The sequence below is a fragment of the Salminus brasiliensis genome, chromosome 1 (assembly GCF_030463535.1).
Source record: "Salminus brasiliensis chromosome 1, fSalBra1.hap2, whole genome shotgun sequence".
NCBI classification, from domain to species: Eukaryota; Metazoa; Chordata; class Actinopteri; order Characiformes; family Bryconidae; genus Salminus; species Salminus brasiliensis.
In genome coordinates this window covers 66,806,081-66,833,469 of record NC_132878.1, presented here as the reverse complement: position 1 = coordinate 66,833,469, position 27,389 = coordinate 66,806,081, and the positions used below count along the sequence as shown (strand labels likewise).

The window sequence follows — 27,389 nt, the reverse complement described above, 5'->3', positions numbered from 1 at the left end:
TTTTCATGAAAGGAACAACTCTCCAACTGTTAATCCAACTGTGGATCAATTATGCTTTAGGCTAGTGCTGCAGTTTGTGGCACAGGGTACATTTGATTGGCAGGGGGAAGAACATATTCAATAAAATACTAGCAAAGTCTGGAAGTCTGGAACTTCTTACCGTCTGTAAGAAGTTGCTGCTCTGAATAATGATCCTAAACAGATTTCAAAATCCACAGCAGACTATCTTGACTGCTTAACTGCAAGCAGAAGGTTTTGTAATGACTCTCGCAGCTCCGTAACGTAAATAACATTGATAATGTTAGATAGACATCAATTAAGTAATGGTCCTTACTTATTAGTAGTGGTCACTACTTACATTACACCTGGTCACTTCATTCATCTTGAGTATCTGGATTAATTCTGGATTAGGCCAAGCCACATAATACAAATGTAAATGCACCCAAGATGCATTTCAAGCATACAAATCCCATCACTCAAACCATTTCAGAAGGTGGTCTGAGACGCATTTGAGCCACATTATAGAAAATCATAAAAATGCATCAGTCACTTCGAGGCACATTCGACAAGCAGACCCCTCCCAGTACAACCAAAACACCAATAATAACTGCTGCATAAAGAGTGAATTTGCATATTACATCCCACACAGCGATCATATTCTTATCAGGGTATGATCCAGATACTAGTTACATGAAGTGACCAGCTGTAAATGGGGTCACAGACATTCACAAGCCTTTTGCAAGACTGGGTAAAAATACCCCCAACTGTTTTTGACACTATTGCAGCATTTTAGTGTCTAACTGCCAGAAAATGTGCAGAAAACATTATAATCTTCCAGACCAATGGTTCCCAAAGCCATTTTGCGTGTTTTTTTCACCCATCCACCTGCAAAGCAGGCTATAATTAATGTATTGGCATGCATCAGTGGAGCCAGCATAGACCTAAATTTAATATAAGTGTAGACTGTATGTGTGTGGCACACAGGTTGGATCAATTCCAATGCCCAGTTTAGAAAGTTAACAAATTTGACAAAAAAAGACTTTTCTCTGGTCTTCAAGAAAGCCATCACATGCAAAAATAACTTATTAATATGCACCATGTGATGTAACATACAGACATACAGCATCATAAATTTGAAGACTTCCTCAGCTGCCAAAGGTCAATGATATAAAATATTTGACGTTCTGAGGATAAGCTACATTTGCTTTGGCTTTGAAATATGAGTTTTAGTATTTTCCAGTCATTGAATCCAAGCATAATATTCATAATGAAACAGTCAGCATCAAATATTTGGCAGCAGCATATATAGTTTCCCTTTCAGGCAAAGCCTGCATGTTATTACCACACAGAAAATAGAGCCTTCTTATTCTTATACTCCGACAACAGCTGATACAAACAGAATATACACTAAACACTCCACAAGAACACACTTTTCCATAAGTTTAATGCTGGACTCCGGTTCAAGTAACGCAAACAAACCATTGAAATGAACAGTATTATGCAACCAACAACATCATATTTTATTGTATTTTTGTGTGGCCAACTCGCTTATAATGCCATACCTCCAAACTTGTCTGACCATCCAAATCAATTTCCTTTCAGCTGAGGGAGAGAGTTTTCTCCCAGACCTTGGCAAAGTGGCAACACCTCTCAAAAACGTCCACCTTATGTATGTACACATGTTTGAACTGATGATCTAGCAGTAGTAGCAGTTTGTTAGAAATGGAATTTTTTTACTCTGTTGGTCAGTAAAATGAGTACTGTCAAACTAATCTTATTCCATGGACCCAGAGAAGCTACCTGCTGTTGTCAGTCATAATCATCAACAAGAAGTTGAGGCCTTGGTCTTGGAAAGTTAAAAGGCATTTCAGAATTTTCTGTGTTGATTTCAGAAAATGTCCAAAAATGAAAAAATAATGATTCTGTTGCACAAACTGAAATCCCAATATTGCCATGACATTCATGTCCATTATGATCTTTAACTTATGACCACATCTTTATGGGCTGTGTTCACTGCTATGTGTTTGAATAGTTTACTGTTGCTTAAACATGAACATTTCACTGCCTGTGTGTCCATGTGCTTGAGTGGACTCACTGTACCAATGCAATCAACACATCAATACCAACTGCCAGCTCTAATAGCTTTCCAAATGTACTATTTATTATACAAGACTACATACAGTCTGTGAAAAAGGAACACAATGAACCGCTTTCATTCCATGCTGGTTTGGGAACATTATGTTGGAAAACCAAAAACAGAAATGTCAAAATGTTGGTTCTGCCTGGAGCAAAATTACAGATTTTTTTATTCAGTTTACTGAGTATTGGTCAAAAGCATGAACAACTCCTAGAAGGAACTGCATTTCTATTTTCTTTTTTCCACATTTTAAAATAACCAAAGACATTGAGACTACACTGACATGCCTAAAGTCATGAGACAGCAGTATGTAACTTGGTTATAAAGGGACACTATCTAGTGGATCGCTTGGGAACATCCGCACCCATATAAAGTTATGAGGTGCTGTCTTTTGAGTGAGGTTGGCAAATTGTCAACAACAGTGGCATGGTAAGACAATGTGAATTATCAGCAAGGCCTGATAGTGGGTGCCACATGGATGGGACATTCCATTTTTGAAGTTGTGCAGGCATTTAATATTCCTCGATCCTCTGTGTTAAGTGTACCGGGAATACATAATAGAAGGCATTACCACCCATCGTGGACAGCGCAGTGTCCATAGGTGCTTAATGATCCTGACCGGCAGCATGTGGCTGGAATTGGCCATGCAGACAGACAAGCGACCACATTCAATGCATATCCTGCAGGTCAGTTCAGCTTTCTTTAGCTTCCATGGAATATGGAAGCAGAAGACCCACCAAAGTGCCTTTGTTAACACCAGACACAGCACCTCACCTGGGCTTGCTAGGTTGCTAACTGGACCTAACTGGATCTGATGAGTCACAGTACAAGTTGTTTCAGGCTGATGGTAGGGTTTATGTGTGGTGTAGACCCCATGAAGCCATAGACTCCTGTTGTCAACATGGCACTGTTTAGGCACATGTACCCCCCGCAATATGGAATATTTCAGCAGTATATTGCACCATGTCCATTTTTATACACATATAAATCTTTCAAAGTTATTTCTTAAGACAACAACTGCTAAGTAATTGGCTAATCATGCCATGACATTTCAACAGAGTGATGTAAATGTACATTGCTAAATATAAACCTTTAAACTGCACAAGAATAATGTTTTAGATCAAAATGTGGCAAAGAGGTGAGTGTGATTTGTACATGCTTCTAAGAGGAAATGGCAGAAAACAGATATTACACAGTTATAAAAAAATAAATAAATGGAAAAAATTAATCCTAGAACTCAACTGGTCCTCCTTACCCCATGACAAGACGGATACCACCAATGTATGATCTTGAAGCCACTCTGAAGGCTAAGACCAGACTCAAGCACAACAGTGTATAATACACAAAGGAAATTGTTCTGGAAAATTCTCAAGTCCCTCTAATTACGGCTTAGTCATGTAATGCTCAGTCGTGTTGGCTCGATGAGGTGGTTGGGCAAAAGATTAAGATCTATATTAAAGAAATTAATGTCCCCTGGATGATGCTTAATTTACCTTTAAATTACTAACTACTGGTTCAATAAGGCTTAATCTCAGCCTTAAAAGGGGTCTTCTAAAGCACTTTAGTAAAAGCAGTAGTTCTGTACCATTTTATTCATACATGTTTCTTCTTTCTTCGTTTTTTTTTTTTTGCAAGAGAAATATGGTTGCATTTGTATATGAATCTTTAAAAGATGGTTCAATGTAGCAACAAAAAGGGTTCCCGTACTGTTACAAGACAAACGTTTGACTTCATCTGACACCATGACCATGATACAGTGTGTTTCTTTGGCCATTAGCCATCCTAATCAGCTCTGTGCTGACATGCTTCTTCCTCCTCTCTTTCTCTTCCAGGCCACTGCAGGTGAGAGAGATGAGGATGCGAGTGGAGCTCAGTGAAAGAGCCTCCCTTTGTGGACGCCATGGATGAACTCTGGCCTTTGGAGCTGCAGTAACGGTGTCTGGGTGATGAATTGCTGCTCTACAAAGTCAATTGTCCGGTGCTGCCCAGTCCCACTCACACAAGTCTCTGGACCTAATATACATCGATGTTCAAAGACTGCTTGGTCATTTTTCTGGACCTACAGCCTGAACCGCTCTCTATATTTCCTGGAAACTGTCTGATAACTCAACCAACTGACTCAGCGGACATCTTTCTTACACACATACTCTTTCCTTCTCGTTTTACACAGCCAGCCACTTATAACCTCAATACCCACACATGTGTGCGCACACACACGCTCAATCTGGTGTATACCCACGAAGGATTTCCCTCACTCTCCCTGTGCAGTCCGGATGCAGGAAAATCGTGGCATTTTATCTATAAATGCTGAGGCGTGGCTGGCCTGCAGTCTCAGTAGTCTAGCGGGATCAATGGAACCTCAGTGAGTAATGAGCAGATAGCCTCTTCCATTCAGTGAGCCAGAGAGGAATCACCTGCCAAAACCCAGCTTGGCTTTCCTCTCTCACACACTCGCATTTCCATTGCAAAGCAGTTCAGCTCCAGCCTCTGCCTGAACTCAGATTCATTTTATACTGCTTCAAACTGGAATTGCTGCATCTATTCAAGAAACAAAGACTCCATTGTAAGAAAAAAAAACCCAAAAAACGCTGAATGTCCCGCTTTGTTGTAATCTAGAACTGACTTTTTCCATACCCAAATTACAGTAACTACAGCAAGGAAAAAAACCCATTTGCCTCTGTCCTTTGCTAGGCAAGGAAAGACAAATGACTCTCATAGTCATGCTCATTCTCAAGGATTAGATATATAAAAGCAGTCTCTCAATTTACCGTAACATATTTCAGCCTTGTAGAAATGGGAATCAGCTTTTGCACAAAAAGAGAGAGCCCACAGCCAAGCAAAATAGAGTAAAAGGAATTGGGGTACGTAATTGGAAACAGACTCCCTAAGGCCAGTGCACAAGAGGGACGACGTAGCAGTGAGTTAGCGACAGTGGTGGTGGCCCTAGCCATGGTGTTGCCACCACCAGACAAACGGCATGTCTGTCTCACCACTATTGTCATCATGACCAGCATGGCCTTCATGGATGCCTACCTGGTGGAACAGAACCAGGGGCCAAGGAAGATTGGTGTCTGCATCATTGTCCTTGTTGGGGATGTGTGTTTCCTCATAGTCCTCCGCTATGTAGCCGTTTGGGTGGGCGCTGAGGTTCGGACAGCCCGTCGTGGCTATGCCATGATCCTTTGGTTCCTCTACATCTTCGTCCTGGAGATCAAGCTCTACTTCGTCTTTCAAAATTGCAAGGCGGACCGCAAGAGTCTTGAGACCGTGGCACGGAAGGCTTTGACTTTGCTCTTATCCGTTTGTGTCCCGGGCCTGTATCTTGTCCTGGTAGCTCTGGACAGCATGGAATACGTTCGGACGTTTAGGAAGAAAGAGGACATGAGGGGAAGACTCTTCTGGGTGGCCCTGGACTTGCTGGATCTTCTAGACATCCAGGCAAATCTTTGGGAACCCCAGCGAACAGGGTTACCCATTTGGGCAGAGGGACTAATGTTCTTCTACTGCTACATCCTTCTGCTCATCCTTCCTTGCGTATCACTGAGTGAGATCAGTGTGCAAGGGGAACATGTATCCCCCCAAAAGATGATGCTGTACCCCATGCTGAGCCTGGTCACAATTAACGTGGTTACTATTCTCATACGTGGTGTCAACATGGTACTCTTTCAGGACAGCCGTGTCTCCACCATCTTTGTTGGCAAAAATGTGGTGGCAATAGCCACCAAGGCCTGTACCTTCCTGGAATATCGGAAACAGTGTCGTGAATTTCCAGCAGCACGAGAGAACGCAAGCGGTATTCCCATGGAGATCCAGCAGAACTCGGTTGGGCACGGACAAGCCCTACCAAATGCCACAAGCCTTCCACATGAACCTACACCAGTTCAAGAGATTATTGACACATGACCAAGTAACCAATCGCGATCGATTCATCAAGGTTCCATCCTGGCATAGTTTTGTCAATCACTGTCAGATTTGAGGAGTGCATGAAAGACTTGGCATCTGCTAGTAGTGGGTTCTAACGGAATGATTGGATATTGTGGAACGTAGCGTTGCTTGTGTAATTTTGGAGCTTTTACTCATTCTAGTTTTTGATCGAGATCTAATATATGGAGGACAAGTTTGAAACTCTTTTACATGAGCACCTCATGTGAACAGATGTTGTGGAAAACAAGAGGGGCAAAGAAAAGAGATTTTTACTGACTGATTTGCCGTATTTTGCGGGTGTGAATACATTTCTCTCAGTGCCGGCTGAGTGACAGCAGCTCCCCCTTCAAAAACACTTGGGAACGTGGAATTTTTATAATGCTGCTTTTCCTTTTGCTGCATACCTGACCCACAAGTATGTATTAACATCTCTCTCAATTAACTCCAGGAAGGCAGATGGACTTTGTGAAAGGGTCTAGGATGGAAGCAGTGAGACAGATATAGTAACTGAGGAAATGCAACTATTCTAAATGTCCGTTTTTGTCAAGAGACTGTTTATGATCAAACAAAATCTCCCAAATCAGCACTATCAGTAATGATAGTTACAGTCACTGGCAGTGTTCAGTTACTGTAGCGTGTGTCACGTACATACCCTTGTACATATAGGAATGTCTGTAGGCCATTGTGTGGATTAATAATTACAGAATTGATTAAAGGAACATAAATTACAGATAGTGAGAGAGACAGACAGACAGAGATTGAGTTAGTGAATAAAGAGTTGGTCAGTTGAAACCATTATAATATATCTTACTATACATTCCCTCACAAAAAGCCTTGGAGTCAGTGAATGCAGATCGTATTTGGTTAAACATAGTAAAAAAGTAAACAAAAAAATATTATTATTATTATTATTATTATTATTATATGTGCCAGTGTGCTTACTTTTTACTTTTTATGTTGGAGGGTGTTTAATAAAAAAGAGCATTTAATCGTTGTGTTTGAATTATTCATACCATAGGAAATATATGCAGTTTGCTCTGCAGTTTGCAGGGACTGAGTAATAATGGTTGGTAATTATGCCGTATGAAGAAATCCACGGGAGGATACTGTGACAGCAACCGTCATCCTGTTCCCTATTCAAAGCGCTCTTGTCAGGGCCAGCTAAATGTGATAAATGTCACCAATGTTTGATTAAATTGTGGCCAGGAAAAAAAAAGTATTAAGAAAAAGACAGAAAGAGAGAAACGAGAGAAAGAAAATGGCAAACTTTGTAACAATGAATTACCTGTAGCCACATCACGAGCTAACCTTTCCTAGCTTTCTGAGGCACCCATTCATAAATCATCAGGAAATGAATTGTGCCTCCTTCCACAGGGTCAGCGGCAGCAACAGCAGCAGGAATATTTTATAGCGGGTGCTTTGGGATAGCTATCTGGAGCAGAGGCTAATGCATAGACCACACTTCTTTGAACTGGATACAGAAAAAAATGGGGAACCAGATGAACCTATGGGGAAAGAGAACCCATTATTGATGATCTTCAAACTGACAATTTTCAACAAAAACACACTCTCCCCCAAGACAAATGACCATAACCACCTACCATATGTCACACAGCCAGGCAAAGAAAGAACATTCTTAATGCTCCAGTCATTTCTGCACACAAATAGCTAGCTAGCTTCAACTGACTGGCGGTTATGCCACTTATGGCAGACTCACACTACAGAATAATCAGGCCAATTATGAGACTTCTTTGATCCTCCTGACAACTGCAAAAAGTATCCCAATATCAGGGTGATCTTAAATGATGATCTTCCCAGATTATCTTGTAGCATGTGGTGTCAATCAGTGTCAATCCATTGCATACATACATGAGGTGAACAAATACAAAGAAGCACTGGTGCACTGAAATAAAACAAATGAATACCCACCAATATCCATTTCAACAAAAGCGGATAGAATGATAAACTATAAATACTACTGGGCTTCATTAACGAGAACATACTAACACAAAAATGATTAGTACTTTTCAGCTTTATTAATTACTACTTGCATTTATTCTAACATAAGTGGTTTTGAGCAATTCATTTTACTGTCCAGATAAATGTAGGCTTTTTGGTGCCTACATTACTTTCTTCCTCTTGCCTTTTTCCGTGTGATGTAGCAGTTTGTGAGAAACTCCCACGGTGGCTTGAGGTTTAGAGCAGTCAGTCAGGAGTTTTGGGCAGGGCAAATTGTGTAGTGTGGGGACTTTGATGACTAACAACAATTAGGAACAGAAAAATCTGCGAAAACAAATATTAGGTGCAGGGTTTCTCACTTTTTGAGCACTTGATGTTGAGCGGTCCTCTGTATATGATTAATAAACTCTTAACAGAGTATCGGTAACACATCAGCAGCATACACTGAGGTAAACATCTGGAAGATGATCTGTTGATGCATTGCTGACATTAAGTAGATTTACTGCAGATATGTTACATCAATAGACTTAATATGCTAGATTCACCTAACCTAAACCTAACCTCAACCCAAAATCTAATCCTAACCATAACCTCAACCCAAAACCTAATCCTCACCCTTCCTCTTGATAGTCTACTGCATGTGTATTTCATTTTAAATGGACCATTCTTAATAAAGTGTCACCGTTATCTACAAAGAGTCCTTTGCTGTCACAAGAAAACCTTCTAAAGGCCAACTTTGGCTTTGGCTTTAGGCATTTGGCTATTCTTCAGAATCAGAAAAACTTTATTGATCCCAAGAGGGAAATTGCAGTTGTTACAGTTGCAACCATTTGTGTAAGAATAAACACTGTATAAAATAAACACCCTATAAAATAAAATGTAAAACAAAAAGAGGAAGAATTAAATATGCACATGTTTATAAATAACTTATGCACATAAATTATGTGAATATAATAATGGCAAAGTGGCAGTAACTGTGATCATAAATATAGAACATGCTGTATAATGCAGTTCAAGTATTGCGCCTCTGAAATGACTGCACAAATGAACAGTATAATTAATCAGTATTCCACCGATAAACCATAGTGTCACACATTAAGGGAGGAGTTATAGAGTTTGATGGCCTCAGGTAGGAATGACCTCCTGTGGCGCTCTATGCAGCATTTCGGTGGAATCTTAGCTCTTATGTTAGTGGGAGGTCAGGACATGTAATCAGCTTGAGCTTGAGATTTAGTTAGCTCCACATGCTAGCCAGTTAGCTATACTGTGATGGGTTTTTTTTATTGATGATTTAGAAAAAGTAAAAAGTCACATTTAAAGCCAGCAACATGTATAGTCACAAAGCCCTGAATGTGCTAGCCATAATTATAGCAATGTTCAATGTAGAACCTTTCCTTTTTTTTAAAAGCAAATTCAGGGTTGCCAACTGCCAATTCACTGCGTCTAATCTTACAGTCTCGGATCACATGACCTACCTCTCACATATTTTAAACAACCCCTTGAAATGACTGAAGAATGACTGATTCATTTTAATATTAATAAAGTTCCTCACAGTTGCTGCTTCAGCTTTTACTGATTTAAAAATATATGCACTAGATTTGGCCTTAGCATTAGCAATAAACCCCGAAATGTGCACCTCTAACTGGTCCACCTTTTCCATTAAACTGCTTTGAACTAGCTGGCACCTATCACAAACACAGCCACTATCATTATCACTATCGGTGGGAAATGGTGTTAACCCAAACATGCCTAACCCTACACAAGCAAACAACCCAGCAGCAGCAGCCATAATTATACAGGCACTTGCCACATTCAGTTGGTTTAGGAACGTGCAAACTTTGTTGCAGGGGCAAACAGCTACTCTGCTTTCTGTGAACAATAGACCTGTAGAAAGTAAACTTAATATGCATAAAAAACAATATGTAAACTAAACAGAGAAGAAACAATATATGCGCTAGAAAGCAGAAAACAAACTAAACAGATAAATGCAAGGTGGAAAGCAAAGTGTAAGCTAAACACAGAGACCCCAAACAGAGTGCCTCAAACACCAGCTTCCTAAGATCAGCAGTAGCACTGAGCAGGAGCACAACCTTGAAAACTAAAAACTGTAAACCTTCCCTAAACACACACCAGACAGACCAGAACTGTAAACTGATGAAAAGGTAAGTAAGAGGAGACATGAATACTCCTAGCAACATCTACAAGTCACCCATTTTCACTGTTCAGGTGAAACCTGTGCTCATCAAAGCCAACCAAGTGAAGAGCATAACAGCCCTGCTAGATTCTTTATCTTATCTATGTTATCTGTAACTGGGCTGTATTCTGCCCTCATTAGATTAAGGTGGCCAGATATACTGGCTTTCAATTCCAGCTATCCTAAAGATTTAATGATGTCACTTTCTTTATTGATTGAATTAGATTAAATTTGTACATTCACTTTATTAGTCAGTTAAACAAAATATTTACATAATAAATATATGCTTAACATTTTTAAATAATACATTAATCTATGGTGTTAAAAAAAAGAAAGCATGTAAAATATTAAGACTATATTTAACCCTTTTTAAAGTAACACTAAAGTAATACTAAGAAATACTGTCCAAAAACTGTCACCCCACCCCTGTCACCCCAACCCTTTCTAGCCCTAAAACATCCCATTTCAACTGCATTAACTCAGTGTCACCTGGATAATGTGAAGCGGGGGCTTGTTTTCTGTTGACAAACTCCCCTTAACAATCAGCAGGCTATGTCGAATAGCCATTTTGTCCACTGTTTCCCTATTCTACTTCAATATCCTCTGTCCCACAAAACAGTAAATTCACTTACTGTCACTGCGCCAGAACTCCGGCTAGAGCTCATCCATTTAAACGAAAAAACATCCCTCCCAGTATTCCAGAAGGACCCACTGAGAGGGATTATACCATTGATAAATGAGTAATTTTGTAGGTATAAAGTATAACACCGGCTGCAACATTCCACTGTTTGTTAATACCCTTGAAACTTTAATATTTTAAAACACAGAAAATTCACATCCAAGGGGCCAAGCAACTGTCTAAAGATCTGAAAATGTAATCGATGCCCATAAGGCAGTGTTTTCAGATTGCAGTTTCTACAGCTCGCAGTGGTTTTTAAAAAATGGCATTTCAAGGTAACTGTCGAGGTCAATTTGAGATCTGGAAGAAACCACTGGAAAGAAAACCACTGGAGAGAACTTACTGTATGCTGGTAAAACATACAAAACTAAATCCCCATACCTGCAAAAATGTTTAGCTGACTCAAGACGGCAGTGCACTGTTATGCAGCATTACTTGCACAGACAGTTTTTAGACGAGAGACTACAGAATGTCTAGACAAGCCAGATAGGTTGGAAAAACAAGTGCTATGGATTGATGGAGTCAAAAAAAAGAACGATTTGTTCACAATCAGCAAAGGTACATTTGGAGAACAAAGGAACTGCATGTCACGAAAAGAGCACTTTGCCAACTGTGAAGCATGTGGGTGGTTGTGTTGCTGCCAGTGGCACTGGAAATATTGCACAGCTGGAGGGAAATATGGATTTCACCAAAGACCAGGACATCCTAGATGCAAACCCTCTATGAATATAGTGAAGCTTAAAGGGGAAGGTCTATACAACAGAATAACGATCCAAAACATCCCTCCACACCACCATGGACAACCTGAAAATACAGTAATTTGGTCAATGGTGCCCATACTTTTGCTTAAAATTTTGCTCTGCAACAGTGTTATTTAAAAACTTATTTTTATTGAAATAAAAATAAGAATCTTGCCGTTATTGGATTTGAAGAAATGCAGCCTGCACTAGGGTTGGGCAGTATACATTTAATACTGTGTACAGTATTAAAAAAAGTTGAGGGTATCTTAAAATAAGGATGGTATTTCAGGATGTCCTGGTCTTTGGTGAAATGCATTTCCCTTTAGCTGTGCAATATTTCCAGTGCCACTGGCAGCAACACAACCACCCACATGCTTCACAGTTGGCAAAGTGTTCTTTTCATGTCTGATGTGTCACATTTCTGTTCTGTGTCTCCAGGACAACTTACTAGACATACACAACAGTTGAACACAACAGATAGTTACTGTATGAAAAAAAGAACATTTGGTTCCCAGAATGCCTATTGCAGCTGAATGCCACACTGCTGGAAGTAAAGTTTGGACAGCTTTATGCTCTAAATATGTGATTTCAGCCTCAGTTAGCTGGAACATGGTACATACTGTGGTGTTAAGCCTGCTAGTCCAATAATGACAGTACCGCTACCTTTTCTGTTAATCCCAACAGCAGTCATGAGAAACATGTCTCTGAGACAGCAAAATATCACCAACACTTGGGTCAGTATCTCAGCATTAAGTCAACAGCAGCTGCACTGGGCTGTCTGTTTCTCTGTGGATCTGTAGTCGACCTAGCCAAGCAAAGACTAGCTTAGTGAGTGGGCTACAGAACCAAAACCCTTTTAATTCATTGTCCTTTCAACAGTCACTTGTTCAAAGTCACTATAGTCTAATTATATAAATAATGCAGGATGAGACTGTATGGAAGCTATGTAAACATAGAACCATCAGCACTACTTGCGCAACTTACATGACTCCCATCCCACAAAACTGAATACTGCAGCAATATTTTGATAAAAAAGCGAACATGCACATTGCTAAATGGTGATGTACAAGCTAAGTAAAGAGCTTTAGAAACTAAACACATCCTGGCTGATCCTCTCCATGTGAAAATGTTCTTTTCACCAGCAGAGCACATCGGTCTGGGTTCACATGGTCTGCACCCCAGGTGTACCCTGAGGTTGAGTGCTTTGCCCAAAGGCACAACGGTGGCGCTTACAAGGCAGAAACCTGGAGCTCTGCAGCCCTCCTGTACAAGGTCCATTTCCCTGGTGGTCTGTCCAGGTGAAAAAGCCTCTGGTTGTTATTTCTGAATAGGGCTAAGTCGATATTTTATACTTGGTATCTAGAGAAGCCTACTCATAGAAAGCCTAGAAATCAGAAGAAAACCCATTGTTCATAAATATACTATCTATCAATTAGTCCACATGACTGTAATAATAAATAGTAGATGTACACGAGATGTAAATGAGATTTGTTTCTTTGCCACTACTTTACCATCATTACATACAAAACTCTGGCTGTGTATAGTAAATAAAATGACTCATGGTTCATATTACCACCATAGTAAAGAAATCAGAGATGGTTGGTACATTAATGTTTATTAATGCAGTGGTATTCCCCTTAAAGACCAATATTTTTCATTTCTATTTTCCTACTTTTCTCAGTACAAGATTCAAAGTGTTGTCCTTGGTATTTCTTAGTATGATACAGCTTCAGCAGATCAAGATTAGGTTCAGAAACACTGGAATATTCCTTCGATCACCGACCTATGCCACCTAGCAACCCATTAAGATTAATGCAATAGCAAATATCGAGCATCTTAAGCATGTCCCATTTAATCTGATTTATAGACTGCATTACAATGGAACGCCATGGCATCAGAAAAGTAATTGAAATCTTCAGGCGCTCGAGTTAACGCAGTAATACCACACTTCACATGAACTAAAAGCACCAGCGCCTTCATACCACGTGCCATAAATCTATATTTCGCATCGCAAATGTGTGTCTTGGACCATCTCCAACACTAACGCAGCAGTTCAGCGCGTGACTAATGCCATTGGGTGTCTTCCCTTCCAACACTAATCACCTGCATGCACTCATGTCCGACATCAACACAGGACCTACATTTATTACTGCCTGCACATACACTTTAACGTGATTGCTCAGCCAATTTTTTTATCCATTTCACTTGTTTGTTGTTTGCAATCCAAGGTGAGTGCACTGGCTAGCTAGTCAGTTGTCCGTCTTTGCTGTTAGTACCGTCAGAACCATCCAACAGTAAGACGGTAAGTATGAAAGGGTTTTTACACATTATGTAAAGTGAATACATTTGCACTTAAGTAATGCTAGTGACTAACACTAAAAGTCTTTAATCATTTTCACTACTGTGTAGGATTAGCTCTGTGCTTATAAAATCCAACCAAGTGAAGAGTAGGACACATATATCAAACATATCAGACATTGTATGACAATAGTATATAGAAAAATTAGGGTTCACAATTCAAACTACCATCATCACAGAGGCACTATAAATGGACACAAGCTGCCGGATCAGTTTCAATAGATCTTCAGTGTCCAAATATTTGACAGATTAGGACATTCCTAATAGTAATGAAAAAACGAATACAGACAAAATTCAGGTCTTAAGGCAGCTGTATCTGCAGAAAGCTAATCATGCATCATACAGTGTCAGAAACCACAAAATTATTCAGCCAAATGATTTTCAGCCAGAAAACTCACTCATCAAATCCTCCATCTGAACAGTTGCAAAGGTTAAATGTGCGGAAGTTACAGTACAAGTTTACTGTCTGTTGCCACTCACAGAGTTAGAGAATTAAAACATTATTTAAGGAGGAATACATATCTGGTTATTTACTCCAGTAAATAACCACACACACACAAAGGTTTATCCAATAATGTTACTCCTACTCCAATGAAGGTATGTCTCTCTATAATGTCTCTCTCTCTTCCAGTGCAGTTGACTTGAAGGAAACTAAGCTTTTAACGCCACTTTTCACGCTTGGTATCATCTTACTACATCTTCACAGACTGACTCTTTATCAGCAGAAAGATACGAGCTGAAAAAGGTTCAAAGACCTGAGCTTTTCTCTGTGTACATTTCAGCCATATATAATCAAATCTACTGTAGATTTCTGTGTTTATAAACAGTTATAGAGGATATAAAGAGGTCCTTCTGTCTGTGTTACAATAAACACATATTTCTGAGGTTAATGTGCAGAAGTTACTGTATGAGTTACTGCCTGTTGCCACTTACAGAGTTGGAGAATTAACACATTATTTAAAGGGGAATACATATCTGGTTATTTACTTCAGGGGGGTAAGACTCTTACTGTGCTGACGCGCTAATGCTGACACACTAATGCGGACACGCCGATGCGGACACACTCCACCATAAGATATGATTTTAAAAATACATTTTAGGCCCAAACCATGTCCAAACTATTATCAGTGTGTCAGGATTCGGGCAGCATATGCATCTCTCTCTCTCTTTATATATATATATATATATATAAAACCATTTCAGGTAATGACTTCAGCTCCAATTAAATGGTCTAGTTAAGAAGCAGTTTGAGGTATGTGATGATTATTATTAACACCATGCTAATTGTTGCGTGAAAGTGTCTACTACTTGTTAGTTACAGACTTTAGAAGTGTCTGACTTTTTGAAGTAATTCTGCAGTTTTGTGTTAGTGTGTGTTGGTTGCCTTGTCCTCTTTCCACATTTCCTCTCTTCCCACAGTTTTTTTTTTGTTGACTCATCCTGCATAATTTTCATGGCTAGAGGAGCGACGAAGTTCATAATTATGTTGATGAAGACAAATCATCGTACCTCTTTAACATGAAAGCTTCCAGTTCACCACAGATTTAATTGTTTCACATCCAAAGGTAGTCTGGGGACTTTGGACGAGTTATGAATATTAATTATGCTCTGCTTGTTGAAACAGTCTAGATAGGGACATCAAGGGACTATTAGAACTTAATAACCTTTCTCTGATACTGATTATTTTTAATCGGAGGGTGCAAAAAAAAAAAAACCTAGTAATATCCGGCAGCCTGACAGTCATGATGGGAATTTGAAAATAAAAAGCCCATGCTGAGCAAGAATAGATCTTTCCCTGCCAAGGACGAAAATGAAAGGTTTCACTGGGAGGGCCTTGTGTGCATTACAGTCCTATCACTTAGCCCAAAAACGTTTATGGATTTTCAGCCAGAAAACACACACCAATACCTCTGTCTGAACAGTTCCAAGGTTAATGTGCATTACTGCAGAAGCAGCTCTCCGTAGTCACCCACAGAGTTAGAAAAAACATATCTGAATTTTCTTTAAAGGCGAACTCCACCATTTTTATTCAAAACTCTGTGTAATTGCCAACATATAGCCATTCAGAGTGGTTTGGGGTGAACTAGTTCATTGTACTTAAAATGATCATAGATACAGAGAAAATGGCACACAACGCAACTGTGCAAGACCTTTTAGACCACCAGCACTGACCCTGTCTGATCGGACAGCACTTACAGCTTTTAACTTTGAGAGAAAGGAGAAAACTAAGCTCCACTCTCATTTTTAAAATCTGAAAACTTCTACAGGTCTTTTGTTCATCCTTCTATTGTGAGAAGACCACACTGCAAGAACACCACACTAAAATGTACAGTAACTTGCTGGCAGCTAGAAAGTTGCTGTAGTAAATTTTACAGTATGCATACTGTACATTTATTCCCAGTACCTATAACATACTGTATTTTTACAGTAATTAACAGCATTAATGGCTTTTTAATTGCAAAAGGTCATTCACAAATTCATTATTTTGGTAAAGCTGTGCACACTAGCATAGTAGATAATGAAGGTATGTCTCTCTATAACGTGTCTATCTCTTCCAGTGCAGTTGACTTGTGTAAATTGAAGGAAACTAAGCTTTTAACACCACTTTTCACGCTTGGTATCAGTTTACTACATCTTCACAGACTGACTCTTTATCAGCTGAAAGAAACGAGCTGAAAAAGGCTCAAAGACCTGAGCCTTTCTCTGTGTACATTTCAGCTATATACACACATGGACAAAATTATTGGTACCCCTCGGTTAATGAAAGAAAAACCCACAATGGTCACAGAAATAAACTCATTAAACAGGCCTGGACAAAAATGATGGCACCCTTAACTTAATATTTTGTTGCACAACCTTTTGAGGCCATCACTGCAATCAAACGATTCCTGTAACTGTCAGTGAGACTTCTGCACCTCTCAGCAGGTATTTTGGCCCACTTCTCATGAGCAAACTGCTCCAGTTGTCTTTCTGACACTGGGCAGCACATTTCTCTCTAGAATCCTTTGATAGTCTTGAGATTGAGTCTTGAGGCATTCTCCCAGAAGCTTTGGGGCTTGTCAACATGTAGTTTGGCAAATTCCAGTGTGGCCTTTTAATGATTTGTTTTCAAAAATGGTGTCCTCCTTGGTCGTCTCCCATGAAGTTCTCTTTGGCTCGGATCTGACGACGGATCTGACACTAATGATCCTTGAGCTTGAAGTTTTACCTTTAATCTCTTTGGAAGTTTTTCGGCTCTTTTGTTAAGATTCATATTATCCTCTTTGATTTGTCATCAATTCTCCTGCGGCCACATCCAGGGAGATTGGCTACAGTCCCATGGATCTTAAATTTCTGTATAATATGTGTAACTGTAGTCACAGGAACATCCAGCTGCTTGGAGATGATCTTATAACCTTTACCTTTAACATGCTTGTCTATAATTTTCTTTCTAATCTCCTAAGGCAACTCTTTCCTTCGCTTCCTCTGGTCTATGTTCCTTTGGTCCCTCTTCTATAGAGGGACCATAGAGAGCATCCTAAGCAGCTGCATCACTGCCTGGTTTGGGACCTGCACAGACTCTGACTGCAAGACCCTCCAACGCATTGTGAGGACAGCTGAGAGGATCAGTGGAGTCTCTCTCCCCTCCGTCATGGACATGTACACTGCCCGCTGCATCCGCAAAGCAACCAGCATTGTGGATGACTCCACCCACCCTTCACACAGACTGTTCTCCCTCCTGCCATCAGGAAGAAGGTACCGCAGCATCCGGTCCAACACGACCAGACTCTGCAATAGCTTCTTCCCCCAAGCCATCAAACTCCAGCGACTGAACTGATGTCTTTTCTGTTACATGCACACGCTCTCTCTCTCTCTCTCCAACCATTTACCCCAGATAAAATGGGAAGCATTTTTGCACAAAGCATTTGTCACTGGACTCAATATTTATTACACACTGCATAATTTGCATACTACCCCCAATTATTTATTATTTTCTGTCTCTACTGTGTTATGTTGTCTGTCCGCACTTGTATTGTGTTGCACTTGTGTTCAGTATGCACCGTCTGTGTTGCACCATGGTCCTGGAGGAACGTTGTTTCATTTCACTGTGTACTCTGTATGTAGTTGAAATGACAATAAAACCCCACTTGACTTGACTTGTGTGGTACCATATCACCAACCAGCTCAGTGACTACCTGTAGCCCTATATATAGGCCCACTGACTGATTACAAGATTGTAGACACCTGTGATGCTAATTAGTGGACACACCTTGATTTAACATGATTGATTTATTTTCAGGGGTACCATCATTTCTGTCCAGGCCTGTTTAATGAGTTTACTTTTTAAAATAATTCTGTTGAGGCATGGTTTAAAATCAATGTTGGATTTTCATTTGTTCATTTTCATTAAATTTTATTTATTATTATACTTTTGTCAGATTCAAGTTATTTCTGTGACCATTGTGGGCTTTTCTTTCATTAACCGAGGGGTACCAACAATTTTGTCCACGTGTGTATAATCAAATCTACTGTAGATTGCTGTGTTTATAAACAGTTATAGAGGATATAAAAAGGTTCTTCTGTCTGCGTGACGAACACTAGTATTGAAGTTGGAAATAATAGAAAATGTATCATTATCAAAGATGGATTATTGTTTAAACTGCTGCAAACAAATCCTGCCTAAAATTCCTGTTTTGTGATTTACAGGATAAAATGTTTACTGGAAAATTCCCCATCACTGAATTTTCACCCAGATCCACAGTAACATGCTGTATTCAGGTTCTACAGTAAAAATGCTGCTACAGAAAATTGCTTCAGTGCACTCAACTCTATGGGATGGAAAGTATGTGGACCTGAAAAAAAAACAGATGAAGCTGCTGTTTTCAGAACAATGGACTGACCACACCATCCAGTCCAGACCTTAACACTACTGAATGTGTTTGGGATGCTTTGGATGGTGAGAAGCAGCATGTTTGGACTTCTAAAACTGAACTTTAATTGATTAATTAATTAACCTATTTAAATTAAATTTGTTCAAATTTAACCATTTTACTGTGAAGACATTTTGACAATTCCTCTTTAATGAATACTAGATGAGCAAATAAAAAAGAATCACAGTGGACCATCAAATTACATTTTCTTCTCAAGGCCCTAAACATGTTTCAAGCTTCTCTTAAAAACACTGATGTCTGAAAAATTCAAATCAGAAAGTGACACTTGAAAAGCGAAATGTTCCAGGGTTTTCTAAATAATACTGCAGCTAGAAACAGATATCCACATGGTTTCGCACTTTCCTGCCTGTTAGAGGCTGCAAAAGGAGCTCATCATAGGCAGATCCACAGCCATGAGGCCAGTGACCAGCTTGTTAACTCAGTGGCCTGAGGTGAGGCTCATTACAGAAAATCAATCAACTGAACCCAAGGCACGCCAGGGGAAACGCAGCACAGATTAGGGAAGACATGTTAATGATGTCCATCCTTACGTACATCGAATTACTTCACCTCATATCATTCCCAGCCATGAGAGGTTCCATACAATAGGACAATCTCTCACGCTTGCCATTTAAACATTATTGAATTAAGCTAGACTAGCTTTACACTTGTAAAAACTCAACACAATGAGAAACGGAACAATCTAAATGTAGGTATTGTGATATAAACTGAGGTGTGTGTAACAGTCTCTCATTAGGGTTGAATATTAAGAACACTCTAAATGTAGGTATTGTGATATAAACCGAGGTGTGTGTAACTCTCTCGTTAGGGTTGAATATTAAGAACACTAAATGTAGGTATTGTGATATAAACTGAGGTGTGTGTAACTCTCTCATTAGAGTTGAATATTAATAACACTCTAAATGTAGGTATTGTGATATAAACTGAGGTGTGTTACAGTCTCTCATTAGGGTTGAATATTAAGAACACTCTAAATGTAGGTATTGTGATATAAACTGAGGTGTGTGTAACTCTCTCATTAGGGTTGAATATTAAGAACACTTTAAATGTAGGTATTGTGATATAAACTGAGGTGTGTGTAACTCTCTCATTAGGGTTGAATATTAATAACACTCTAAATGTAGGTATTGTGATATAAACTGAGGTGTGTGTTACAGTCTCATTAGGGTTTAATATTAATAATACTAAATGTAGGTATTGTGATATAAACTGAGGTGTGTGTAACTCTCATTAGGGTTGAATATTAAGAACACTTTAAATGTAGGTATTAGGATATAAACAGAGGTGTGTGTAACTCTCTCATTAGGGTTGAATATTAATAACACTCTAAATGTAGGTATTGTGATATAAACAGAGGTGTGTTACAGTCTCTCATTAGGGTTGAATATTAATAACACTCTAAATGTAGGTATTGTGATATAAACTGAGGTGTGTTAGTCTCTCATTAGGGTTAAATATTAATAACACTCTAAATGTAGGTATTGTGATGTATTGTGTCCTTCCATTCCCTTTCTGACTCAATAGGATATTTAGCAGCATTCTGAAATGCTTGTGCAACCTTGAACCAGTAGCTATAAAAGGACACGTTTTTGGGACAGAGGTCAGTTGATGTAGATCAAAATGAGATGTCTAGATGCTCAACAGTTAATGTTATCCTTACACAGACAAAAGACAACTCCCATTCAAGGAGAAAGACAAATTGCAAAACACAAAAAGGCTCTTGGGAAAGCAAAGTCATTTAGGGACCAGCACATTGACCCCTGCAAACCATATACTGTTCACTAATAGAGATTCCTACCTCTTTATAAAACATCCAGCAGTATGTGAGCATAGATGGGAAGCACTTTTGTAACATTATTGCAAATGGGTTCACCTCATTATTAAAAGCCTTATCTTAGGGTGCCATCTGCTGGTCAAAACATTTACTCACAGTCTCTGAACAACTCTATGTCCCAGCCCTGGTCCTGCAGCACATGTCCTTTGTACACATTTTAGCACTTTCAACACACCTGATTCAAATACACCTGGCTCATAAACCAGCCCATAATTATTCACAAACCTCAATGAGCTCTTATAATACCTTATTAAGACTCATATGGAAATGAACAAATTGTAAAGGTGTCCAGACCTTCAGGCAGGTTAGGTCAAAACTACTAGAACTGATAACAGTAATTGAAAAAGATGGGAAACAGCTAAATACTTGATTTAAGCTGGGCTGGTTTTAACAATATTTGTAAATTAACTCCTAGTCAGTCATTATTGCCCTCTAATTCTTCAATTTACAGACCTTGTCTATAAGTCTCCTGGTCGTGGAGATCTACTTTCCTGCTGGTGTCTCCAACCCATCATCCAACACACCTATGACAAACCAGGCACTTCTGCAGGCAGTGATAACTTCAGAATGATCAGGATCAGGTGGGGTTGATTGGGGTTGGTGTGAAAGTCTGTAGGAAGGTAGCCAGAGCTCCAGAAGCAGGGTTTCAGAGTACTGGTATATGCCATGTTATATATATATGCCATTTTCTTTTAGTCAGGAAACGATACATTCTCTGCATTACGGAAGCAGTGGCACCATCACACTCTGCAACCCAGACACAGGTGGTGTTGTCGGTGGCTGGACTCATGGAGCAGTATGGCAGCATGGCACATTCAAAACGGCATAATCGACAAAAACTATGAAACAGGTATAAATGACAACATTTAATTTGTGACCATCATCCCATTTCTATAGACTTGTATGACAAATGTACAGGAATTATTTCAATTTTTTTGTGTTATTGCTTTACAGTAAAATGCATTGGTTGGATATGTCCATTATAGCAAGACAATACATTCAAATAAGTTATACGGATGTCAGTTATGGTTTCATAGTACCTAACTTTACATTAAATAAATATGTACATAAACCTTTTTAATCCTTTGTATTTATAGACATAAATCCCACATCAGATTGAGCTCACAGTGCATAGGGTCACTTTCATTCAGAATGAACTAAATACACATCCACTGCGTTTCCTAGTCATTAAATCGTGTGTGTGTGTGTGTGTGTGTGTGTGTGTGTGTGTGTGTGTGTGCACTTAGTTTGCACACATTTTCATACAATCTGTACGATACAGTTACAACAAGTAAGCCATCTCATATTCTACCGTTTGAAAAGTGATTATTAACAAGTATGCAGTTAAGGTCCAGTGAGACAGTACACTGGCATGTGTGTGCGTTTTGGATGAAACCGTAAAAGACGTCAGCGACGCTGTTCCTCTCAGATTGGGACCTGCAAAAAGGGGCGTGGTCACAGCACAGACCCCACCCGTACACACCAAAAGCAAACTCCAAGACGATCCTCAGCCTCTGAGAAATCAACTGAGGTTCTCCATTCGCTGCTAAACTGTATGTACAGAAGAAATGTTTTTCTGAAAAAAAAAGAAAAACAGCTGAGATTTCAGCATTAAATGTCAGTAAGTTTAGAAAATGGCACTAGAGAAGAGTTTTTCTCTCCATGAATTCAGATCCCACACGACACAACTCAAACATAAAACAGACAACGCAGAGCTGAGTGTGGAGGCATGAGGAATCTATCATTTCTTAGGAAAGGAGAGAGAGCAGGACATTTTACAAATGGTGCGCAAGACTTATGGGCAGGTTGTCCAGTGTGTGGTCACTTCCTCCCCGTCACAGTAGCAGCTTCAGGACCAAAACGAAAAAGTCTCAGAATCAAACCGCACCACAGCCCGTACAGTTTGAAATCGTTTCTCCTACAGAGGAGCAGAAGGTTGTGCGCACAGGCCCAAATCCATCTCAAATGCTTAGATAAGGAAAGTGGAAAATAATGCCCTGGGGGAGAGGGTATTTCACAAGGCCAGACTTCAGTTAGCTACATAGCCCAAACCTAACCAGTACATTTCTTAGCTAGACAACTACTTAGCCAGAGCACTCAAATTTAATCCCATTTAATTAGTGAGTCAAGTAATTTTACTGGTTAAAGGATATAAACACTTGCTACACTGCCCAAATTCTGCTCAGTTATCCCAGACAACGCAGAATTCAAGCAAATAGATTAATTTCAGTTAGCTAGACCACACAGTTAGGCAAATAGCTAAAACTCAAGCCTATTTAGTTAACTAGAGCTCAGTAACCCAGAAATCCCAGAATTAAACATTCCCAGCAGGTTTCTCATTTAGCTAGATTAGATCTCAGTTTGCCTAGTTAGCCAGATAACTGAAATATTTAGCCAGAGTCTGAATTCAAGCCAGGTTCAATTATCTAGACTACAGACAGTTTGCCAGATAGCCAAGCCTATTCAGTCCTATCCAATTTGTCGCTCATTCAACAAGATATCAAGAGTTGGCCATATAGGCCAAATTTAAGCAGTCTATTTGGGCTCATCCAGCTAACAGACATCCTGCGTTGTGCAGTACCCCCCCACACTGCTGTTACTAATCATTTGAAGTTACTTGGACACTCCACATAGCAAAAGAAGTTCAGGTTTGTCCTTTGTAGAGATGCTGTAATGAACCAAAAGTGATGCTCATATTGAGATTGCATATAGTAGCATCAACTCTTGGCTTTTCTGACTTAAAAGCACACACACATTTCCCAAAATAGCACTCAATTCTGTTGTCCTTGGGAGCCACCAAAGTCCCTGCTTGTTTTTGCATGGTGGGGAAAACGTCTCGACTGCCGTTTCTGCTCATAGCTGCCAGGTCGCGATTGAGCCATGGTCTCCGCAGAAACGTCCCATCACGCACTGCGGATAGGACGCGCTCTCAGGGGCTTGTGCTCACGAAGTCGTTGCAGTGACAGGGACTTCTTAGCAAAATCACGCGCACACACACACACCCCTAGCACAAGGAAGCACTGGTTGATGCTGAATGGTAGAGGACCGCTTGCTTCATTTTAAAGTGCATGTATCTACATGGAAAACTGTCAATAGAACACCCATCACCTGCCACAAACAGGCATAATAAGCCTATTCCCTGATACAGAACAGCTGTGATCACGGCCCTCCTTCTGCTGATGAACAAAGTGAGAGAGATCACATGGGGCAAGGGAGGCAAGTCAAACAAACACCTTGTTTTTCTCAAAAACTAAATGTGATCTTAGTAAGGTTAATTAGAGCAATTCCTTATCAGACACTTCACCAGAAATTTCAGAAAATTCTCAAACTGCTGATGATGTGCAACTGTATGAGGTGACCCATTTCTCACTGTCCCAATTCTGATCAGAGAATACATTTACACACCAGTCTGCTCCAACCGGGGTATCACCTAGAGGTATGACACAAGGACACAACTTGAAAGTGCAACTTCTATGGACAAACATCTGTTTGCCAGTTTCATTTTTCCGAAAGTGTTTAGCCACAAAAAAAAAAAAAAAAAAAAAAAAAAAAAAAAAGTTTAAAAGTGTGTAGAAATAAATAAATAAATGTACAGTGCATACGGAAGGTTTCCAGACCCTTAAGTTTACCACATTAACTTTCAGCCTTCTGTTAAAACAGATTTGATTATTTTTTCAATCTGTAAATATCATAATACTCCACACTGACAAAGCAAATAATTTTTTGTGTTTTGTTAATTTATTGCAAATAAGAAAAATATCCTATTTACATCAGTATGGAGACCCTTCTTGAGAATGATCCTACAAGCTTGGCACACCCTTCTCTTGGAAGTTTCTCCCAGAATCATTGAAGAGAATCACTGCACAATCATTTTCATATCTCTCCTCCTCCTCCTGATCAGAGACTGTTCTGTTTGGCTAGATGGTCAGAAGATCCAGGAAGACTGTTGATTTTAACCTACTTCTATTTGAGAATGACTGAGGTTACACAATGCTCTTGGGCATATTTTCAGTGCTGCAGAAACTGTGACACCTCACTGGTCTACAGACAATTTTCTTGACCTTATCACTGGCTTGCTTTTCACTCTGACATAAGCCATCAATCCAGTCACAACTGCGAGACCCTTATATAGACAGGTGTATGTCTTTACTAATCATGTCAAATAAATTAAGTTAATTGATCATGTTGTAGAAGTATTTCAAAGACTACTGAAGGAAGAACAATTCAGTTAAGTTGTTCATAACCAAAGGTCTCAATACTTATGTACATAAAGCAACAAACACTCCAACAACACTCTTTTGCTTTGTCATTGTGGAGTTTTGGGTGTAGATTGATGAGAAAAAGATGAGCCGAACAATACAACATGGAAATATTAAGAGGGCCTAAAAACTTTTCATATGCACGGTAGTGACAAAAAAAAAGAAAAAGAAAAATGTACAAAGAAGCTTGGGGTTCAGGTTGGGCATTGTCAACACCAGTGGGACATGGGGATATTGTCCTTATTTTCTGCTTTCTTTTTTCCTTTTTGTTTTTAGAGGGAAAAGAAAAGAGCTGCCGACATGAAGATCCTCATAATGGATCAGAAAAGGAAGGTTGGGACCAGGCTGTACATTAGCTGTAGGTTAGTGTTTTAGTTTTAGGGGATGGATTTCAACTGCAAAGCTTAATAGGTACCTGGTCTGAAAGAAATATTTCACAGGACACCAACCCTTTAAAGTGTTTCACTGTAGAGATCTTTGCAAATAAACTGAGAGAACTTGGCAAAAACTCCATAGAATCCAGTGGATTGAGATGTAATCTGCTGTCGCTTACTGCAAGACAAGGGCACTCTATTTGCCCTAGCTGAAGGAAAGCCAACTTTGAGGTAATGGTGGTTTTGTACACTACAGTGGAAGAACAGTGGTCTTGCTTATTAAAGGAATAGTTTCATCAAAAAAGCTAATGTTGGTAATGAATGAAAGTGAACAGGCCAGCAATTAGCACTATGCAAGCAGGTTAATGCTAATTAGCGGCTACTACCTTCCATCCATTTTTAGCCATGCTAGCATATTTGATTGTGCTATTCCTTTAAGAGTTTAGAATGGACAATGTAATCTGGTGGCGAGTTCTGGACAGAGATTTGAACATCATTTATTCATGGAGATGCCTGATGCGTGAGGGTTTGACAGCCGAATCTTCTAATGGTCCTCCTGACACATGGGCAGGTTGACGAAGGTAAAGACGTTGTACTCAATCATGATGGAGAAGCAGAGGAAGACGGCATACAGGACCAGCACATACACGCCCAGTTTGAAGTCCAGCTTCCAATTATTGACGTGGATGCCCAGGATCTGCACACATGACAGTGTCAGCTTCTAGAGACAGCTAATGCAGAACTTAAGAGTTAATATATAGTTTACACAACAGAGGGACCCTATACCATTCAGGGACCAATGTCAAAGCATAAACAGCTTTCAAACAAAGAGCCCAAACAAAGGTTGTTATGTTGTTATGTTTTAAAACAAAATTAAGTAAATAAAAACTAAATGCATTAAGGTATAATAATAGCTAAAGAATTGATCAGCTAGACCTCTTTCTATTTACATTAATGCTTTTGCTTCTTGTTTTGATTAGAGAAGTGAAAAAGTTATTAGGATTAGCATTAACATTTTAAATGTTGTGCATTTGTGACAACAGTATTCAAAAAGTAATATCATCATCATACAAAATGCATAATGTTCACTTTGGGTAGAACACCCTGAGATTTCTTTACATGAACATTTGGATGATATAAATTATTTAGTTTAAGAGTTACCAGAGCCAGAGTGTGCAACCTAAAACAGTCAAGTTTTTTTAATGTTCACTATAAATGCAGAAAGTACAGTATGGTAGCTAACTGTGCAGCACACTCACAGTCAGAGCCACAGAGCCCAGCAGCAGCACCACGGAGTACAACAGCCCTCGACTGTTTATCATCACCTGAGTGGAGCAAAGAAGACAATATTAACACCCAGGACCATTTAATCCACTCAGCATTAAAGTCCCAATTAGGACGAGCCATGAAAGCAGCAGAATTAGCCTTAGGATTAGTGGTGTGTTTACAAACATGGAGAACGGTAAGCATAGGTAAGCACTGGAATAGCTCATTTGGAAGCATCTGGAATCCAAAATCTGCCTGCAAGCTAAAGCTGAATCAAGCTTGGTCTAGAATTAAGCTTTTTCTAGGTCCAGGAAACTGGCCCTACAGTATTGCTAGAAGGTTTGAGTCCCTTACATTTTCTGGATTTCTATATAAATGTGACCTGAAATGTGATCAAGTACAAAGTCCTTAAGCTAGATAAAGAGAACCCACTTAAACAGTGCATAGCCAGTTTCTACATGTATTTACTGAGACAAATTAACCAACACCATAAGTTAATTGAAGGAGTTCAGGGAAGTCAAATGTTGAAATCAAGAGGAATGGCCATCCGGTATGACTTTAGCAGGCCCTTCCACGTTCCAGCTCACCAGACTGGAAAAGGTTACAAACGCAAGCCTCCACTAATCCACTGTGAGCCAGTTGATATGCAAATAAACACTCTCACAAGGAGTGATTGTCCAGCACAAATCACTCCAAGAGTACTGTAAATCTTACAGGACCTCATCATCACAAAG

General features: G+C 39.5%; 2 protein-coding genes across 3 annotated transcripts in view; one reads left to right on the top strand and one right to left on the bottom strand.

The window, feature by feature from the left end:
- The window catches only part of tmem121ab (transmembrane protein 121Ab), a 66,491-nt gene extending 59,441 nt beyond the window's left edge, over positions 1-7,050 (top strand). For both annotated transcript variants that reach the window (XM_072656604.1, XM_072656605.1), the window contains one exon: positions 3,970-7,050. In XM_072656604.1, the coding sequence (XP_072512705.1) occupies positions 5,087-6,040 (954 nt within the window). In that variant the 5' untranslated portion in view covers positions 3,970-5,086 and the 3' untranslated portion in view covers positions 6,041-7,050. The remainder of the gene's footprint in view (positions 1-3,969) is intronic.
- A 14,559-nt stretch (positions 7,051-21,609) lies between these two features.
- slc24a4b (solute carrier family 24 member 4b) overlaps positions 21,610-27,389 on the bottom strand; it is a 64,004-nt gene continuing 58,224 nt past the window's right edge. Inside the window, exons 16-17 of the mRNA XM_072687164.1 lie at positions 26,649-26,714; positions 21,610-26,086 (exon numbers count right to left, since the gene is read on the bottom strand). Coding sequence (XP_072543265.1) covers positions 25,934-26,086; positions 26,649-26,714 — 219 coding nt within the window. The 3' untranslated portion in view covers positions 21,610-25,933. The remainder of the gene's footprint in view (positions 26,087-26,648; positions 26,715-27,389) is intronic.